Consider the following 21,530-nt stretch of genomic DNA (forward strand, 5'->3'; position numbering starts at 1 on the left):
TCTTATTTTACATCTTCGTTGATTGGAGAATTTGGGACGAAGAAGCTAGGGTGAAAAATAATTGATAAAGAAACATCAAATAACAGTGTTTTATTGTATTAGACATTGATATACACAAGGTAATTAATCAGGAATGAGTAAGTTTGTGTAGGTAAGACTGTGTGGTTCGCAAGCTTACTTTTTGAAGAGCATTCAAGTTTTCTAGCTCATCACTGTCGCAGAAGACAAAGCTTTTTACTAATTAATTATCTCTTTTTTTACACATAAAACCAAATTTGAAAGCAGAACTATATCAAGCCATTAAACAAAAATTTCAGATAAAATATACATACACGCGTATTTATTTTAATATTTTTCCTACGTTTGTCCTTTTGGAAGACGTTTGATTTTGTTGTTGTATTTATTTTCTTAAAATTACTTTTTATCTTACAATTCGTATAATTAAACATGTGTAATAAACAACAATAGATTAAGATCAACAAAACGATCTGAATTATATTTTTTTCTGTTTTCTCTTTCAATTAAAGCCATGAGCTTCTTATACTTCTTTCATTGTCCCATTCAAGAACTTGAGTAACGAAACAATAAATTTGCATAAATTTATAAATACTACGTTATGTTCCTTGTATTATACATCAAGGTTGCTTTTCACTACGAAATATTTACAATGTATGCTTTTTAAAATGTAGAATTGACAATTCATAATTACGTGAACAAAGTTACTTGTAGAGTTATCTACCCAATCAACGCATGTCAGAAGTCTATCACAGATAAGTGCATATAAAACAATTTGCATCAGATCATAACAGAAATAAACTCATGTTGGTAATATTTATTAAAAATACATAGTGTTTTTGCTTTGCTACATGTCTTACTGAAAAGTAAATTTTGCAATTTACTAAATTCGTTTTGATAAAGCACAGTGGAAGATTGACGATTCAATGCCTGCGGAATCGCGAATATAACAAGATTAAAATTCTCATTGTTAATTATGATATCGTACAAGTGATTATTATTAAAAAAAATTGCTCACTGCTAATAAAAATATTTATGCTCTTTTTTTGTTGTACGCATACTTTATACAGTAGATTGACTTGCTCATATAATTTTTCTTTTATAGTTAGATAGCCGTTGTTAAATGAACATTGTTTCAAAGGGTTTTACAGCTTTCATTGCAATTTTGAAGGTTCATTATAATTATAACAGAGATAGTAATGTAAATTTCTACAACTTTTTTTGTGATTTTTATTTTTTTTTTGAATTTTGCAAACAATGAACATCATATTCAGAGAATAACACAGTTGAACAGGTTCACCAAAGTTCAAACTTTGAAAAATACATATGTAGTTGGGATAACATTGGTTTTGCTTACAGGCATATTATAATTCTTTACATTGATGATTGCGTTGTGACATTTTTCATATAGTTATTTTTCGACTTCTCTCACGCCATTTACTATATGTTACTGGACTGACGTTATTATCTGGTTTCTTAAAAACTGCCTAAGGCAACTTCAACGGCGTTAGCATTTATGTACATTTATGAGATAACATTATCATAATTTGAGTATTTGGCCGTGACTTTAAAACAATCGACTTCAAGTGGATTTCGGAAAAAATTGATGGCTTTTACAATTTTATGTTAAGTCCTGTCTATTCAAATCATCTGTAGATAATTGATAAATTTATCTGACAAATATTTTGCATTTTATTTATTTTACATAAAATCAATATCCAATTCTTTCCAAACTGTTCGCGCAAGTAAAATAGTGTTAATTTGCAGACTAGAAGTTAACCATTTCTTCGGGAGCTCGACTAGAATGTATAGTCATGCAATCACCTCTCTCAAACAAAAAGTTTACTCTAACAACTTGACAACAATTATTGTCGATGTCTCTGTGATAGTAACAGCCATCCATGTACGCAGAATTACATTTACTCTGATTTTTTCTCTCTTTATTATTATTTTGTCTATATAGACGTGATTGAAATGCTTGTTACATACGGTTTTGTGAATCATTACTTTGCGCGTAAAATAACTGTTTAAACATATTTTAATAGATTGGCTAAGTCTGGAAAATCAAGCTTACTCGTATTTAACAAAAATCGTTCAAACATGCTTGAACTCTTCCATCAATGAAGATATTATTGTGTTATTTCATGAGCAACAATTTAATCTACGCAATAATGGCGGGCGATCCGACAGCTTGCTTCCATTTTTCTTCAGGGCTGTGGCACACTTACACAGAAAGGAGTTTTACATGTTCACGCATGCAAATAATTCTCACGTAAAGGCTCGGCTTGGTCACAAATTTGCGATGAAGAAAAATGATTATGCAGCGAATAAAACTGATTCTATTACCTCGATAACCTACATGCTGTCTTCTTTTTATAAACAATTAATTATTGTTTATAATAGAACAACCTTGTAGATAGATAGAAAGTTTTCATTGTTTAGTTTGCAATTGTGTGATACAGGCCAAGAGTCTGCGAGAGTTTTGTCAATAAAAGCACGTACTTTCATGGGTTTGTTTTTTTTCTTTTGTTCAATCTCTGCTCTAAATATATGTATATTTGTATATGTGTATATATGTATAAGTATATTCGCGTTGACTGATACATATTTATTTTAATTCAATGATTAGATTACAATAACAGAGGATCTATGAATATTAAGCTGTTCAACAGCGGAATAAAAAATAAATCTTTACAGTTTTACATGTTTTACGAAGTTAAATCTAAAATATTACTTGTATTGGCATTGGCAGAAATGTTCAAAGAAGCAATTAATTAACTATTCTTAAAACCCAACAACTAATTCGTAAATTAACCAATTATAGTACCATTCTTGATAACAATCAATCTTCTTTTTAAAATCGTATGTTCGATGAAGTTACTCCTTTAAAATTATTCGTGTGAAGTGAATGAACGAAATATGAACAGTTTCATTGCACCTCGAACAATTCGCTGCAGCCTCTGAACAGGTTTTGGTTACATGAAAGATTTTAATATGTCCGTATTCCCAGTTTTATATCTTATCGTTACACTATGAAAAATCTCGTACGAGCTATCGATTAAAAAACTCTGAACGCAATTTGAATTTTTTAGGCAAAATCCTCATTGAAAAATATGTCGTGAAAAATATAATCTGTATGAAAAAAACATATCTTTGTACAGACATCTGCATATTTATACTTTATAACATCGGAATCGTTTTAAATAATAAAATATAGTGATCTGCGCTGCAGACATTTGTAACAAAAACGGTTCGCCTGCACCGTGTGATATTTTCATTAATCCGTGCACGTCACAATATTTCATAAACCAAAACTTGCTGGTTCACGGCCAGATCATCATATTATAGCTTCTTTCTTCATTTCTGACGATATTACATAGATTTGCTATGCTCTTTTGCTTACATTTAGTTAATCTTAAGACTATGAATTTTTGTTTCATTGACATTAAACTTTATCATGGCCAGGTCTTTTACGTTGTTTCTGAACTTTTTATAACAATACTACAGTCTCATGCCGGCTTAAACTGTAGATTATCATTGCCTATGTATACTCTTCGTACTTTCTTTGATAGTTTTCTACATTTTTCTAAATATCTGGCATTAACTTTATCATAAATTTTCAACTCATATACAACATTTATATTATTTTGCTTTGTATATTAGCCACAAAAAATGGTTGTTATAAATAATTAAAAATTTGTTTAATCAAGTAGGAAAGTGAGCCGTTGAGATAAATCTACGAGCACTGAAAGATTAGAATAATACTTTGAGAGTTACTTATAAAATCTGTTAACTAATGCAATAAATTCTTATAAATCGAGCTAATTGATAACATCATATAATATTCCTGATTTTCATATACGCGAGTCCACGGTGGAATGGATAACTGGAATGCAAGTACGGCTCTATGGGACTTTGTACATTATATCACGTGGCAATCTCAAAGAGTGAAGACAATATCGATTGTTCAATAAATCGCGAAGGAAGCACCAATATGAATAAGACAATCTGAGAGGAACGGAAGATCGAGCGACAGTGTCGCGAGGGGCGTCGAAACAGAAGTGAAAAAAAATAGGACAGCGAATAAGTGAAAGGTCGCGATATACCTTCAGTCGCCAGCTGCTCTTAATGCGATAGGATTACGGGATTTAAAGATCATGGCCCAGCCGATCCATTTCCGCGAGCAAGAAGTCAATGTCGGCCTCTGTGACTGCCGCGCTTGATATAATGTTCCTGAAGAAATTGGGTCTTCGATCGTCCGGCTGATAGCCCACCATCAGAGTGCCGGCTTCCATCATTCGTCCTTTGAGAATCGGGCAGATCTGGCGACAAACCACGCGACCGATTAACTGTGTGTCGTCGCGAGCGATCGCAGACCGCCGCTAGCGAATCGTGATCGGATCCTACCTGGCCCAGCGCGTTCTCCTTCTCGGGCGTGTGGGGCTTGTTGCGCAGTCGCGTCGGCAGGTACCAGAAGCAGCAGTTGACCAGCTCGGGCTCGAGGATCAAGTGGAATCTGTCGGGCATCTGTTTGATCCTGCGCACCATGTACTGATTCAACTCCATCAGCCGGTCCATGTGCTGCTCGAAGCCTTCGTTTCCCTGCGACGCAACAACACAAGCGCCAGGCTTAAAGATTGGCCCTGCCCGTCTCCCCGTCCCTCCGACTCCCGCTCTTGTGTGAAATGGCGCGTTATATTGATTGTTCGTGCCTACCTTTGCGCGCCACTGAAGCCAAAGTTTGAAAATGTCGTTATGCCGTCCGCATTGAATAACTTTGTCTCCCGTATCGTACTTAACGTCATAAAGCTTGTCCGTCATGAATAGGTACTCGGCTGACATTTGATTGCAGCTAATCAGCAGACCCTGTTTACCAACAATAGAACAGCGCAGTTTCGTGATATTTTTCTAACGCCCAGGCGTGAATATCCGGAGGAAACGCGGCGGGCGGGAGGACGGAAGTCCTTCTCCTTCGCAGCAGCGACAACGGCGTCGGCGTTTTCGAGGCTATCCGCGAAACGCTTGGCGCGCTGCCGGTCAATAAGCGGGCTCAACACATGCGCAGCAAGCGCAAGTCGAGCTTGCCATCGAGCTTTCCAAAATGGCGGCGCGCGAGCCTCGTCAACTTGGATATGTACTTTGGCATTTTGGCAATATCGGCCAGGCTTCTTGGCGTCCGCGAGGACGAACGCGCGGGTGCATACCGAAGCGCGCTCGCTATGTGGGGAACGAGCTCGGGCTAATTTTGCGACGCGATCGGTGGCCGTGGTCGGCCCCCTTGCTCGGCCGTGAGCCCCGCGTCGCCTGGAAAAAAGAAAATCATGCCGAGTGTCGCCGAAACGAGCTTGCGTCACGGAAAATCAGAGCGCGCGGGGGCCGATGGGGCGCGCGGCGACACAGTTCGGCGGCGTACGCGCGTGGAAAAACAATCGGCCGGCTTCGGGTGGCGCGCAGCCGGTGCACGGAATTTTAATATCCCGCGAGGGCGAGAGGAGGGGCGGCCAGAAGTTAGCAATAACCGGAGCCCGCGCCCAAGGGGAGAGCCCAGCGCCAGCACCCTTCGGCAGCTCGGCAACATATGTTATCTCTTAGTTTAATTAAATTCCTCCGCGAGAGCGCCGGAATGCCGAGCGCCGTGCGCGCGCCGCGAGGCCGAGACGCGCGAGCCGCGCGTAGCCGAGCACATCGCGCGCGAAATTCTGCCCGCGCGGCCCGCTCCTATTTTTCGCAGACCGCCCACGGTAGGATGATCTGGGCCGCTCCGTTATTTTTCCTTGAGACGCGTAGCCGCCCGTTTTTGTCAGATTCTCAGCTTTGCATTCACAGAAAATTGATAGCTCGGAGCACGGCCTCGTCATCGCTTCGCTCGACTGTCATAAATCTTTGCGAACGTGACTTACGTCTTCCTTGAAGTGGATGGTCGAGCACTGCAGGAGAGCACCCATCAGCTTGTGAGGATTCCAGGTTACAGAGTCAGCCCTTCAAAAAGAGAATCGAACATTAAACGAGATATTTATTAGATGGATCTGCGGCACTCGAGTCATTCACGCCAAATCCTCATCGTGCGAGCGATGCTCCCCAGATGCAGCCCCTCCACTCGGGGCTGGCTGGAAAAAGGAGCGCGAAGCCTCGGCTGGTCGTCAAAGTCTCTGATATTCGCGCGGAGAGAGTCGAGCTCCGGTGTATCCCAGGAGAGGTAACCGGCTATAAGATACGAAGCCAGCTAAGCAGTTCGCTGGGTCTTTCTATCGGCGTTGCTGGCGGATCCATCGATCGGAACTATTAATACACCGGCCGACACTCCCGCAGGGCACGTCTAACCCCTTGAATCTCTCAACGCGATCCGCAAGAGTCATCAATTAGCAGCTCTCGCAGTTCTTGCGGCAGAAGCTATGGAGCATTCGGCGCATGTTCCATCAACTGCAGGCAAATAAAGGCACGCGCCGAGATTCATAAGAGACCGAGAGAGCGACGCGTGCCTGCGCATGACGCGAATCACTTCAGCACGAGGACCCTCGACGCGCGCGCGCGCGCGCCAGCTGCACGCCGTGTAGGATATTCGCGCGACACTTGGCCACTGTCACTCGCCATGTATCGATAACATTTGTCACGCGAGCATCGCGCGCAATATCATTGTGCCGAATGCGAGAGCCGAAAGACCGTTGCTCCTGCTCACGGGCCATACGGAGCAGCTCCTGCGTCCGAGTGACGCGCCTCCGACGTTGCTTTTCCTCCGGTCGTCTGCTTGCACTCCGCGTGCTCGCGGTGCGTCGCCGGAGAGCGGCTCGACGAAGTCTAACCGCTGTCAGCGAGGCGACGTACTGCAACAGTTGCGGGCGAAAGCTATATATGTATACACGTATATACGTGTTCTCCGGTCGATGGGCGTTCGGGCTGCAGGCAGTCGTCTTGTGCACGGCCCGCGCGCCTTTATAAAGCCGCCTGTGATTAATGCGATTCGCAGCTGGGGCTGAGCCGCCGTCCGCCGCCGCCGCCGCCGCCACCGCCGCCAGTCCCTACAGCCGAAGATTATATACGAGACGAGAGCGATGCTAATTAACCGAGACCCCCGTAAGCGTCCGCGCGCTATAATTCCCCACTCATATTGTTGACGCCTAGCGAGATTTCTTTCTTCCGCCAACTTATTACCGAATTAATGACGCACGCGCCAGCCATACGGATTAGCCGGGCCTACCAGCAACTTACGACTCGAGTGCGTAATCACTGGATTCTCGTAGATACGCGCTAATTTCTACCGGCACAACCGCATTGCTTGCAGTCGGACTGTAGACGAGGCATTTTTCACTGTAGCAGCGTCCCATCGGCCCCTCGTTGCGTAGACGATCGTCTGCGATTGCGTCTGACTTGCGCTTTCACTTTCCGTTTCTCTCTCTCTCTCTCTCTCTCTTTCTCTCTCGCTATCTTTCTTTTGTTTTTCTGTTACTTTTGACAAAACAATCTCGTAGCGCGCTCACGGGGAGAGAAAGAGAGAGTTCCCTTTGTAGCCGAGTTTAATCCGACATTGTCGGGCGAGCAAGCGAGCGAGCGAGGCGCAGAGAATAAGAGAAAAAGAGCGCGCGCGCGAGCCCGCGCGTCAATACGAGGAAGCGAGTCAGTGCTAAATGCGCTCCGGGGAACGGATCCAGCTGTTGCTTGCGCCTGCGAATCTCCCGTTGTCCTTCGCCCTCCCTGCCGGTGCTGCTTGCCATTTTAATCAAGACTTTCGCCGCGAGAACAACTTCCCGTGCGCCGAGATCTCGTATGCGTCCTGATTTTACGCTTCGGTACGCCGAGCTTGCCATCGACTTTTGGCTGCCTGCAAGTAGAGAAGAAAAACAGAGCGGAAAGTATCGCGTCCATTCCCGGGATTGTAAATGGTTTTTCACTCGCTGCATTTCTCTTTATTCGTACGAAAGAATTAATATCGTGACAGTTATACTCGCGCTTGCTGTCGGCTATCGCTTTAACATGTTTTATGATCTAGAAGTAGATCTTAGAACCGAAAATATCAAGAAGGAACGCAATTCTTAATATTTTTCAATCATAGATAAATTTTTTCACTTCTAATTTTGATTTATAATTTTAGATGATTAATAATATTGCAATCGAAGATAGCCAACGTCCTTTGCCGACAATAAAGCAGATTGAAAAGATGTTGAGATTACGTTATCAATAAAGAAATGTATCAATTTTCAAGGGACACTGGCGAAGCGGAAGCTCGCCGAGGGCTACAGGTCCCGCGGCGGAAGCCAGCGGAGAAGGAGACTAGAAGACGCGCTCGTGTCGGTAATCTGCGAGGTTGAGGAAGGGGATGCCGCGAGTCGAGCGCGCCTTGAAAGGAGTGACTGCTGTTATCCGGACTGGAAGCTGCTGTCTGCAGTCTGACCGACTAGGGGGATGGAACAGGCGCTGCATGTGGGGCTTCTGGCGAGATTAATTCACGATTTGCATCTCGACGCATCTGCGTGTACACCCACCCCTGCGTACGCGTACATCGTGCCGCGATTGTTATTTTCGTCCTGTTTTTGCGTACACGCAGCCGTGACCTCGATGTCGATGTGTCGGGATATTTTTTCGTTTTTTGTCACGTACCCGGTGTGTGACTATGAAAAGCGTCCATTCAGTTAGTTTGCCTGTCTGCATTAATGTCTATATGAATTATCGCTCGAAATAGTCAACGCAAACTTCTCTAAAATTTCAAAATACGTGTACTTCAAAATTAATAAAAGTGTTTAAAATTTTATAAAAATAAATCTGTACGCTTTGACGATCTTCTGAAGTTACAGTTAGACGATATATTAGAATACGAAAGAGCTTTATAATCCGGCTATAAAAAAAATGTAAGAAAACAATTTAATTTACATTTATTATAATTCCCTTTCACATGGGGTACCTGTACGAAGTTCACGTCAAAGTAAGAAAAGTACAGCTGTAAAAGCCATGAGAGTGCGAAATCCGATTATTTATGGAAGCTGCACTTGTTCCCGTGTATATACAAACTTCCATTTCCGTCGCTTTCCAAAGTATATTTAAAAGAGCAACACGCCGGGACTGAGAGAGAGCGAGAGAGAGGGACTCAATGACGGCGTAATTCCCTGGCGCAGACTGCACAACTGGGATTTACGCTGTCTCTCTCTCTTATTCTATACGTAGGAAAACAGAACGGGCCAAACACACATGATAGATAGAGATGTAGGCAGTGGCTGCGGAGAGAAAAAGAGCGAGAGACGCTTAATCCTTAGTTTTATAGTTTATTGGGAGCTTAGTTTGATGGAGTCCTTCGAAAAACAGTCGCAGCTGAGTGCGGCCGCGAGGGGCGTCAAAATCAATACGGGCCCTCGACACCATTGTGGCAAAATAGCTTCGCCGGAGGGATGACGAAGCTCAGCGGAGAGAAAAAGAGAGAAAGGAAAAAAGCCGAGATAGTTTGCTGGTAATGGATCGCTCGTGTCGAGAGTCTACGCTCGAAGAAATGCTAATTTTACGTTGTATTTCAAGCTGGCTTTTTCTCGAATTAACTTTGGAATGAACAATTGAATTCTTAAAGCATTGACCTTTTTATAATTGCTGTCAACGTTGCAAATGTTACGTGGCTGCGGTCTAATTACTGTGCAAGTAGTGAGCAGTCGATTTGGTCAGACAGCGACATTTTTCATCGTTGAACAAGGATCAACAATAAAACTCACCGTTCTATGCCAGTCAATCTTGGGTGTCGGTATTTCTTAGACAGTAGCAGTCCACCACCCCAAGCTGCCTGTAACACGAAGAAAATCGAATGTGAGCTTGAGAAAAGGAGCAAACATAGTTGGCGTTTTATTGCAATGTTTGGTGATCGCAGTGACGGCCCATCGACGAATTGCAGAAATAGTCGGACAGCAAAAGCCGAAAGCGACCAGAGAGTCATTTCGACTGTCGCATCAATAATTTACGTTAAAGCGCTCGTCGATACACTCAACCGTTTACGCCCTCGGATTAGCGTCGCTGACACAGATTCTCGCTTAAGGGGCAAACTTTAAGAGCGATTCACTGTCACTTGAAGCACCACTCAATTACGAACAAAGATGATAATTTCGAAAAATATAAGTGATACGTCGTCTGTTAAACGTCTGCTACACACAGTAAAGACGTGTCCATTCCGCGCGAACGTTTCCATTACGACGGCCGATATAACAGGCTGGCGGCGAGTTTCCGTTCAATCATCCGAGGCTCTGGAGGGTGAAAAGGACAAGAAAGAAGAAAGAGAGTAGAACTCACGTCGATGTGCAGCCAGCAGTTGTATTTCTGGCAGATATCGGCAATTTCCGAAATGGGATCGAAGGCACCGATGACCGTGGTGCCCGCAGTGGCGTTCACGAAGAACGGTATGTGTCCCTTGGCCTTGCGCTCCAAAATCAGCTCCTCCAGGCGCTGTGGAATCATACGTCCACGCTCGTCGCTCGGCACCATCACGCAGTTGTCGGTGCCCAAGCCGCACACCGAGGCGCACGACTTGACCGAGTAGTGACACTGCAAATCGACGGGCCAGGTTAATCTCGACGACTCGCTTCGTCGCGTGCGCGCGAGATTTACCTGGTCGGATGTAAACATGCAGAGCTGTCCACCAATGGCTGCCAGGCCCCGCTCCTTGTACTCTGGGAACATCTTGTGGCGAGCGGCCAGGAAAGCGTAGAGGTTGCTGATCGATCCGCCCGGAGCGAGAATCGAGTCGCCCATGCCATTGGGCCAGCCGATAATCTCGCGCATCTTGTGCAGCACCACGTGTTCCATTAAGATGAACACGGGCGCAATCTCGTAGGTGAACATATTGGTATTGGCCGTAGCAGTGAGCCATTCGCCAGCCATGGAGACCAGGTCCAGGCCGCACGATAGCTGATTGAAGAAGTGCGGATGACCTGCAAATGGCCATTGCAACTTTCAACTTGTAAACGATCGTCGGTACGCTCTGCAAATATAAATCAAAGTCCAGCTCGAAGATTGACAAACCCGCTCTGATTCGGACAATTCTCGCGGTCATTAATGACGCGGGCGCGGTATAATTAATAGTCCAGGCGCAGGAGTAGTTGGCCATGTGAGAAGGGGGTTGAAAAGCGCCCCGTGCCGTGACTGCGCTTTCAGCGGCAGACGGTTAAAGTGCGCGTCGGGAGAGCGGCAGGGGAAAAGCTTTAAGCTGCGCCGGTGTTGTCATCCGCTTGGCTGAGCATCGCGCGCCGGATCAAGCCTAATGCTTCTGTTTGATGGGCGGCTCTCGCTCTCGCTGCTCAGCTTTCGCTTCGATGACGCCGCTCTCAGCTGCACGCACGCAAACGCGTCCACGACTCTCCGCTCGCTCGCTCTTATGTCTTCGCTTTTATAGCGCGAATCCACGCCCGTGCCGATACTTGCAATATATCCTACCCGCGTTCTCATCACACGTAATCGGGAAATTGGCGGTGCAATTTGATTCTGGCAAGTTTGTTTTCCTCGAGGCCAAGCTCGACATAAATTTCGTTCCCGCGATCCATTCTCTGAAGCAAACTAGAATCGACCGTCGAGGCAATATCAAAGAGTCAATGCTTATCTTTGTCCTTCGGCAATGCAGAGATGATTGAGAGCAACGGCAAGCAACGGAGGTGTTGGTTTACTTTCGTTAGAAAAGAGAAGCCGCAGTACTTGACCAAGAGAAAGAGTGAGAGGGAAAAAGAGAGACGGAGAGCGAGAGATAGAAAGTGCTGGAGAGCGGAGCTAATTTCCCGTGACGTAAGCTCTGAGCTTTTAATAAGTAGCGCTGGCCGAAAGGAGAGAGAAAGAGCAAGCGAGAGAGATTAATCAAGGGTTCTGGCACGAGGAACGAGCATTTTAATCTTGCGGAATTACGGGGCGGCTGATTGACGTGTGACGTCTGGCCGACGTGCCCCTAGCCGAGGATTTTCACGCGCGTACTTGTGCAGAAGCAAAGACCGAGACGATTCCTTATCCTTGTATTTATTCTTTATCTTGGATTAAACAAATTGCATCCACTGTTCCACGCGTTCTATTCTTTATGGTACTCACGGACGGCTCAACTACGAGTCATTGGACAGGTACGTGCTGTCTCGATCGGCGTAACTCGAGCGCAAGTGAAACAATCGTTTGCAGACCTTGGCTATGGCAGCTAACGAGAAAGAACTACGGCCCCAATACAGCAATAACGAGCATAGCCCCGTACAGCCCATTAATCACAATATCGGCTATATCATAGACAAATCTACAATCTCTCGGTGCCTGCAGCTAAGTTATAGATACATTTGCTCCACGCATCACTGTGGATTGAGAAAGAAGGGAAAAGTAGGAGGAGAGGGGGCAGCAGGGGCAGCGATGCACCGAAGCATTCCGCAATCGGTAAATCCCCTATAGACGTCGATCTCAGGCTCAGTGGCGGCTGGGCCGGCCGCGGCCGTTTGTCGCGCTGTTATTCGCAATTATCTCGCGCGACTTGGGGTGGCCCGCATTTTGCGCGTCACACGCGTCGCTGCCCGACTAGATTGTTTGCCCAGCGGCTCTCAAACGGAGGACCTTTCGAGCGTCCGCATATTGTATGCACATTCGGACCGCGCCTAAGAGAATTTTCCAGATGGCCGCCACCGCTGTCCTCCATACTGCGGGCACTCAGCATGGCTTCTAATCAGGGACGCTTAATTCTCACCTAACATATCTGCCAAGCGAAATTGGCGCAATCAGTCTCGATTTTATCTCCGAAACGATATTCGCAAATACATGGAGATTTATGAGAGCGACTTCAATGTTAGTACTTTGGTACCAATAAAATGCTTGATCTGCCGAGGACGCTGCCATGGCTTTCGATCAGCCGACGTTGATAAAGAGAAATGAACTCGATTCGAATGATATTATACAAACTTACGCAGCGAGGGATAGAGAGAAAAGAAAAAAAAAAGTCGGCGATTGGCGGCGACAAACCTGCTTGCTGCAGAGTCCTCGATGATAAATTAGGGGGCTTTAGATTCGCATGAAGAGAAGTGTGCAGCCGGGGTTCCTACAATCAATCATGCACGTACCCGGGAACAATTCAAATCCCGCGTAGGAGGGAGTTGCGCGAGCCCGCTCTCTCTCTCTCTCGTTTATCCGGTAAATACTCACGTCTTGCTCCGCGTTTTTCCCGGCCGCGTGAAAGATCGACTGCCTCTCAGATAATTTTCGCACGAACGACTGCGAGCTATTGAAATTCTTCGAATGCATCGCGCTTTTCTACATTCGAATTCCTCGCTCTCGACGCGCTTTTTTTTCAAATTTAATCAACGGCCACTAATCGCGCCCAGCTTTCTTTTTTCGCTTTCATCAGGCCAGTAGATTACACTTCATTCGTCCAAGTCATGGATACCCCGCGAGCAATTCAATTTTACACTGGTTGCCTCGGTTTGGAAAAAGAAGTGAAATCAATAGCTGGCAAGGTTGCTCTATCGGAAAGAAGTACGCACGAGCGTTGCACCGGCCCGCAGCGATTGAAATTCCGGAGACGCATCGCTTTTAAAAGCGGCCTCGAGGGAGAGAGAGAGAGAGAGAGAGAGAATCGCGTAGAAATGGCTCTTAATTACAGCGATCCCATTGAATTTGGCCGTCGCCGGCTCCCTTCTCGTGGCGCACGTGGCCCCGCTCGTACGCGTAGCGCCGCAAGAGTGTTTCTCGCTCGACCCCCCTCGCCTCGCGCTTGCACCCGCGCACTTGGATCTTGGATACATACAAACACAACCCTCCTCCCCCCCGTCGCTCGCGTAGCATCCACTCTGGGATTTTGCCGCAAATTCCTCCGTGTTCTGTGAATAATTGGCCAGTTCGACCCCCCCCCCCCCCCCTCACAACAGAAATACACAGAGTAATTGTGGGCTTTTGCGATTTTCCGTCTCGTCGAGCGAGTCATCTTCCTATTTTTCCGAGACATTCGATACGTCGGGCGTGCTCTGCTTGACTTGTCAACTTTAGATGCGGGGCGCAACGCCGAGTCCAAATCAAAAGTCCCCGTGAAATTCTCTTATATTGAATAGCTTGATATATTGCCTCGGAAAGTGCGGCGTAATTGCTTTTCCAACTGCAATCGCGTACAGGGGATTTAAAAATTGGTCCCTTTTTTCGCATTCATTCATTTTCATCGGTCTTTTGCGAATTATATTCAGACATTGTCAGTCAACAGCGTAGCTAATTCAAAAAATATCAATTGCCAACAACCGATGAAGATTTCCTCGCACTTATAAAGTATGAGTCTGCAACTGAGAAGAGTGAAAAAAGATATACTCGTAAATTAGGACCGTTATTATCGATTGAAATTCAGCTCTTTACATGCTGATAATCCTTATCGACGATAAGTCTGCAATCTCGGCGCGTTTTTACGACAGCAGCACACTGCGGAAGTACCCCCTCGAGATGGCAGCTAGCAAGCGGGCGCAGGATGTTGAAATATCTCATCGCGGCGATTGTAATATCGAGCGATCGATAAACCGCTGGTGGGCGTATGAGCGAGCTTTGTGCCGACAGAGATGAGCATCGCGATGACAAAAGCCTACGCGAAAAAGAACCACAGGAATATAGATCCAAAAGAAGGAATCAGCAGAGGGTGAAAAAACCAATCCGTAGGGCGTATTGCTGCGTGATTTCTGGGGCTAGGAATTGATTCCCTTTTTTTTTAGGTCGCGTCATTTATATAACGTTATCGGAAAATACACAAACATCAATCACATTCTTGCTGAGCAAAATGAAATACCGAAAATAGATAAATTGTTGTCAAAATTTGAAATCAATAGAAAAAAATATATATCTGCTGGACGCAACGTTGGATAAGTGCGGGATTACATTACCGCCAAAAGGTCGATCTGTAGATCGCGAGAGAAATGTTTTGGGCTTACACTACGTACTCTAAAGTAGCAGCGATGCTTTACTGCATCACTACTGTGACGGAATGCGAGCGAAGTGAGTAGACAGGCACAGCTAGTAAGAAACAGCTCAACCAATGCGTCGGCTATTCCTTTTGCCCTTGTTCTATTGTTCTAAATCCTTATGATAGCGTATCAATGAGTTATGGTCATAGCAGCAGTCGAAGGAAAGAAGACCGTTTCTTCATAAAACTATAAACGCAGATGCGCCTTGACCACTGGCGAAAACCCCTAATTTTCCTTACATTGTACACCTATGTTAGAAACGGATCCAAATGAACGTAGCAGTAATTAGACAGAAAGACGTCCTCGTGTAACAGTCAAAACAACAAAAAGCGTGTGTACGAAAAACATGAGTAACTCAGTGAACAAAATCTCATTACCTCGATAAGCAATATCCAATCCAGTATTCTCATCTATTAAACGTTGTACTGCATATACGTGATCGATAGAATTTATTGTACTGGCATTTACGTTGTGAGAAAATGAGGAAAGTATATCATCGTCACCATCCGCTTTCATTTTAGGTAGGAAATAAAAAAATTTGAATGCCACATCCTCCTCCGTGGCTTCACTCGTTATCATGCAGCAAAGCTGCGAGAGTAAAGAAAAAAGTAGCGAGCGGAAATAGCGAGGCGGATAGCGGAACGTACCGACGACACACTGACCTCGGATGTTTGGCCGAAAAAGTCCTCAGTAGTACGCGCACGAAACAATCCTTAAATTAACAAAGCCATTACGACAATGCGCTTGATATATTTTAACCACGTTATATTTTGTGAACCTTCACTTTGTATTTAGCATCATTAATTTCCAAGCTTTCGACATAAGCAAGCTTAAAATTGGACATTTGCTCTTCAACGAAATTCGAATTTATCATTATTCTTGTTCGCCTGTTCCCGACAACGACTATCTAAAAAATGTCAGGCCAGTAAAGCCGTTACGGCCCTTCACTGGCTCAACGTATATAGATACAGGTACTATTCTGAAAATTAGACTAGGAAGTTGCTTGAATTTCAAATGACGTTTTTTAGTTACACGTCACGTACGTGAGTTTCATTCTTCGAATATGCACATCACGAAGATTTATTCTGACACGCAACTCATTGTCCGTTTACTCCCACTGTTTGGCGTGAAACTTTTTCAAATGCAATAACCTCATTTGAACCCGTTGCGCACATTATTAATTGCGCCGTAGTGCAATAATAGGTCGAAATTTCGTTGCCAACAGTAGAACGGGGACATTTGTATGTACAGCACAGATTGCAGGTTGAAAGGAAAAACGCACGTACAAAAGTCAGAAGCCACGAGAGAAAAGGCAAGCAGCCTTGTCGGGTGCAAGGAGGGAGGGAAGGGGCGCGCGCGTAATCTAATAACGAGTTTTTGTTGGTCTATGGACGTCGCTGGGCTTGCCTGCGTATCGCTCGGGCACGCGTCCCGTGAATAGCGAGAGCGAGTTGAAGGGTGTCGCCCCATAGTATCGCCGTGTATCCACGAGTCGCGCGAGCTTGGCTATTGTGCATTAGCATCCCATTCAGGCCCGGTAATCGAATCCCGCGAGAGATAGCCGAGTTCCGCGGGGGATTTGCGGTCGACTTCCGTCCTTGCCGGCTCACCCCCTCCCTTCCCATAACATTTCCATTTCCGTTCCCAAGGATGCATGTACTTATTGCCTTTTAGCCGGGCACAGATCAGCTGGATTTTATGCACAATCAGAAGGCCGGTAGAGCACTGACCAAAGAAAAAACAAAACTCCACGATTCTTGCTAAGTAGATGTATGCTATAGAAGATCGATCGATACTCGATAATATAGAGAGATATTTTATGTTTGGTGGCTTTTTTTTTCTCTTTGCAAAGCTCTCGCCACCCCAAGCTATTTATCACGATACGCGTGTGTATATTCGGGGGCTCGCCCGACGGCTATGTAGAGTATCTTTAACCGCCTTATCTCCACCTCCACTGCTACTGCCAGCGTATGCTAAATTGAATATGAAATTATGCAGCTTATCGAGCCGCCATACGGATGACTGCCGAGATAATGCAGCCGTTATGACAGGTTTAACCCTCGATGGCATTACAGTTTTTTTAGCATTCTCAATCCATTTATTGCCGATTGATTTTAAATCTGCATTTTAATAAAGCCGTCACTCACCTGTCTTTACTTGATACTTGAGTGTCGTCGAGCAGTCGACGAGCAGCTGCTGCAATGTTACGCCGGTGTCCGGGATCTCGAGGTCCAACAGTCGCACCATCTCGTCAGGATGGTGAAACTCGAGCACCTTCGAGTTTCGGTCGTTCTGATTCTTAATGTAGTCGACGAGTATGTCGACTACCTTCATGAGGAACTCTTTGGTGGCCGGGAATCCCTCTGCATTTTGCGGCAGGATATCTAAGCCAATCGGAAGAGAGAAAAAAAAAGTAAGCTCAACAAGTTATCGCGACAGAATGGGAGCTGGTCAAGCTACCAAAATGTCATTATTAGAAATAGGAAGCTAGTAGGCAAACAATAGGCGCCATTTCAAACTTTCGTGCCCAATATGAAATGAATGCGCTACGATTGCTCGGCTCACCGTGTTTGTTTCTGATGCGATGCTATCGCTGGCTTTCAGAATGGCATCACCTCATCAAACAATTGAAAGTATAGACCTCAATTGACACACTCTCACTTGTTTGGTGGTATGAGGCCATCTTTTACTCCTCAGCCTGGCCGTTGACCTTCCAACCTGGTGTTCGATTCCCACTAACTACAACTATTCTACGGCTCGCTTTGAAAGAAGAATGGCACCGATAATAAAAATCTGTTCGCCAGCACGTTTCTTCCAGAGGAAGCCAAAAGTACGTCAAATGCAGAGAATCACTTTAATGCGCAGGCAAACAAGTATGATGCAGTAATTATTTGGCGAGGTCGTTTCAATATAGCGGAAGAGAGACGAGTACGAGTACGAGAGAAAAGGGCAGGGAACAAAATAGGAGGGTATTTATTTGTAAGATGGGGCTTGATCGGTCGGTCGGACGAGGAAAATCCCTGGGCTTCTTTGCCGGAGATCCGGCTAATCTCGCCCCATCAATCTAACGTCTGGAGGATCGCGCGCGCTCATGTTTCCCAGCGCTTATATAGTTTTAACGAAAAGGCAGATAAAGAGAGAACCTTATTTAATGCTGCTTTTTCCTCGGAGTGACAGTCACTTATTTAATAGGCCCTCGAGCGTCGTGATTCTCAATTGAAATTCATACGGAGAGCGCGGAATAACGTCACTTTACGCATGATCAATATTTACCGATAGCCGTAAAGCAGCCCGCCCGCGGCAAAGCTAGAGTCAACTATAAACCGGATGTAATGCGCGCGCGCAACAAATTTGCACTAAATCTTGGAGAGTCTGGCGCTAGAATGCCAGCTGCGGCGCGCGATCCAACTTAAATCAGAGCCGTGTCGGGGGAGCAGTAGCGTTCGCTGTAGCAATTAGCCGAGCCGATTTATGCGAGCGCGAGATTACAGCCGATCAGCTGATTATGCGGAGCAGACTTGGTCGAAAAGAACGCGCGAGCTCGAGGGCTCGCGAATGTACTCGTAATAGAGGCGCGCAGTCGGGCGCCGGATAAGAATGCGCGCCCGAAGATACAGTGCCACTTTTATCGGCGTTCCAACACGCGCCCGAGTGTCAATATGTACGCGCAAAGTAAAGCGAGCTAAGTGTGCGCGAGGCGAGAACCCTTCGGTGCCCGTGTGGTGATGTAATCTGTCGTCTCTGAGCTCTCGAACTCTTCAGACTAATTCTAAATCCTCGATTATTATGCACCCCTTCGGGTCGCGTTCGCTCTCTCTCTCTCTCTCTCTCTCTCTCTCTCTCTCTCTCTCTCTCTCTCTCTCTCTTCTGTCAAAACTCACGGAATCTGTGTCGACACGCCAGCACGTCGCTTATTGATTTCGATCGGGACACTGGTTTATTTCGACTGGCCAAACACTGATAAAGAAGCCCCCGGCTGTTTTAAATTGCATTCAAAAGTATCGTCGAAGGAAGGCTAAAAGTACATTCGCGTGGTGTGCAGTATTGTGAAGCACGCACATATAATACGGCTAGGCACGTCTAGCGAGTTGTCAAGCAGAAAGGCATTCCGTGAGAGCTGGATAAATCCCAAGAAATAGTTTCTCACCCGAATACTTGAGGTTGCAGTGCTCTTTGGAGAGCGAATATGTGTTTTCGGAGCCCATGAGTCTGGTGGGTGAATGTGTTCTGGCAAAGTTCTGAAATTCACACAAGCAATATACGTTAAGCTGGAAAAATAAAGTTTCGCTCGATATATTATGTACTCATGTATCCGCCGCCATATATATTTGACAACTTACAAAAAAATGCATAAAAATCAAATGTAAATTGAAGGTAAATCCAAGAGGCAAATAGTACAGTGTATACAGCAAGGCTCAGGCAACAATAGAAGCAAGGGAAAAGGGTAAATGCGAAAAAATTTTGAGTAATGTGGCGAGATAGAAGAAATGCGAAAGAAAGACAGAGATGGATAATGCGTGGGTCTTACATATAAGTATGCCTTGATCGCTGTTACTTTAATGCCGAGCATTTGCACATTGATATTGTCCATGACTCTGCAGTGCCCCTGGACTCAGATCCCTACAACAGTCAACAACAGATTTCGTCTACAGTCTCTTGGTTCCGAGCGCTAGCTAAGATTTTGCGCGTTTCACAATTGCTTGTTCCACATCTCAAAGTGCCAGAGGCAATATAGAGCACCGTTGGAGCACAATAGACCGAGCGACCAAGGAAACGTTAAAATCGTTCTCTGTCTTTTTTATTGCTCGAAGATCTCGACAGAGCTTAATCGGTTAATGCATAATCGATAGTTGAGAGCAATGAGGCGTGCTCTTCAAATGGATTTATGTTGATGGATACGATCAATAGTAATTAGACAGCTATACGGAATGTTCCTGTCCTCTTGCTAATTAATGCGGAATGCAAACCGTAACTTCTTTTATTCCGCAAACTGGCTATTTTCCACTGCACAAGTCGCCGAGCTATATGTGCAAGGCATTTTGCACTATATACGTATGTAGTCTCGCAGTCGAGTATCGAAATCCAAAATGGCGCGCGCAACGTATAGCGGTAGAAATGTAGTGTGACGTGACTCAGGCATCGCCCAAACAATTATCTCATTTTTTAACCGAGCTAATCCAACTATCGTGCGAATTCGAGAGTCAATGTTCGTCCGTGTTCGATGTTCAATGAGGCACGCCGAACAATTGTATTACGTTCTCAGCGCTAACGTGCGCAGCAACCGATATCAGTTGAAGGACGCACTATCGACTGGGTATTCAGGGTTTGCTGAAAAATTACGCCGCGCGGATTATTTGGCTCGAGGACAGCGCTAAAATAGTGAACCAACAAAAGTTGATGGCTTCAACTACTAAACGGTAGATTTCATGCGCAATCATACTCCGAGTGATACGGTTCCTCTTTAGAGAATAGAATACATCATAAGTTTGTGTGCAAATGTGGCATTGGAAAGAAATACGTTTGATTTTTAATGACCAATAAGAAGCGACAGGATTTAACGATTAACTAGGATAAGGTGTAACTTCGAATTGCTAATGTGAAATCGTAAATTTGAGGAGATTTGAAGGCTTTGTGGTTGGAGTGCAGTTGGTAAATTCCTTTCCAGGGATAGCCATTAACTGATTAAATTGTCATTTTTTGTTCGAGGGAAAACTCTTGAAATAAAATTACTATCTAAGAGATTAGCGACGGGCTACTAACGTTATGAACTCGACAGTTAACTAAAAGTTACTACACAACTGACTGTACAAATTTACACTGGTGATAGTATGTGAAACTGAAGGTTGTGGCAAAACAAAAGCTCTGTAGATGATGAAGTTGTCATTGTAAAATGTACGAAATCTCTGAGGGAGGGTTGAAAAAGTGGTATTTGATAGAGGTCATAGAAATAGGATAAGTGGCGGGTTAGAACGAACCTGTCCTGCCTTCCGTCCTTTCGAGCGGCTGCGTAGGTGCTCCTCCACTGGACTGGCCGCAGTCTCTCGTTCTAACCAGTATCTATATGTAGCGTCAGGTACACGGGTTAGCGAGAAGGGATGGTAAGAGAAAGAGAGAGTAGAATCGACTCGGGGTCGGAAAAAGCGAGAGAGAGAAAGAGAGAGAGAGAGACAGACAGACAGACAGATAGAGCGGCAGCGGTGGCGGTAGCAGCGGCGGCGACGACAGCGTCGACGGCGAACGGGCTTTGGGGTGGGCTCGCGCGGGACTGAAAGCTCGAAGGGAAGGAAGCCGCGAGCAAGAGCCGGGGTGGCGCTCCGGCGGCTGACCCACTTTCGGGTAGGCGTGGCTCCCACGACGCCTACGAGCCAATGGCGTCAGCACTCATCCCCCGCGTCCAGCCGCCAGCACCCATCCCCGGTGATCCTCGAGCACGTGTACTCTCTATCCGTGCTGTCCACGCCGCTGAGATATCGCCACAGCGATTTCACTACTTCGAACGAGATGTGTGTATGCCTATGTACAGCGCCGAATGACGTGTGCCCCACCACCAATCCTCCCGATACTTTTACTGTTGCGTCACTCTCCCCTCGCTCGCGATTGTCCGATCATGCA

General features: G+C 45.4%; 1 protein-coding gene across 6 annotated transcripts; it reads right to left on the reverse strand.

Moving 5' to 3' along the window:
* Window positions 1-83: 83 nt before the first annotated feature.
* On the reverse strand, window positions 84-21,178 carry LOC131665876 (glutamate decarboxylase). Of its 6 annotated transcripts, none has more exons than XM_058938089.1 (12): window positions 21,092-21,178; window positions 20,894-20,975; window positions 19,447-19,538; window positions 19,066-19,156; window positions 17,066-17,302; window positions 10,585-10,907; window positions 10,270-10,521; window positions 9,702-9,769; window positions 5,916-5,994; window positions 4,732-4,881; window positions 4,423-4,617; window positions 84-4,337 (listed from the first exon to the last, which is right to left on the reverse strand). In XM_058938089.1, exons 3-12 carry the CDS (start codon window positions 19,507-19,509, stop codon window positions 4,164-4,166), a joined length of 1,632 nt encoding a protein of 543 aa, XP_058794072.1. In that variant the 5' UTR covers window positions 19,510-19,538; window positions 20,894-20,975; window positions 21,092-21,178; the 3' UTR covers window positions 84-4,163. The 6 variants fall into 6 exon arrangements, with proteins under 6 accessions (XP_058794072.1, XP_058794073.1, XP_058794074.1 ...); XM_058938090.1 differs by having other exon boundaries at window positions 21,100-21,167; XM_058938091.1 differs by lacking the exon at window positions 19,447-19,538 and having other exon boundaries at window positions 21,092-21,172.
* Window positions 21,179-21,530: the final 352 nt, after the last annotated feature.

This window comes from Phymastichus coffea, unplaced genomic scaffold (genome assembly GCF_024137745.1).
Source record: "Phymastichus coffea isolate CEN01 unplaced genomic scaffold, Cenicafe_Pcof_1.1 PCOF00055, whole genome shotgun sequence".
In the NCBI taxonomy this organism is placed as follows: Eukaryota; Metazoa; Arthropoda; class Insecta; order Hymenoptera; family Eulophidae; genus Phymastichus; species Phymastichus coffea.

Coding starts and splice junctions, on each gene's coding strand:
- LOC131665876 (XM_058938089.1), bottom strand. CDS start 19,509: ATGGACAATATCAATGTGCAAATGCTCGGCATTAAAGTAACAGCGATC. Junction 10,522..10,584: donor GCATGTTTACATCCGACCAG/GTAAATCTCGCG, acceptor GTCGATTTGCAG/TGTCACTACTCGGTCAAGTC. Junction 4,882..5,915: donor CCATCCACTTCAAGGAAGAC/GTAAGTCACGTT, acceptor GTTGGTAAACAG/GGTCTGCTGATTAGCTGCAA.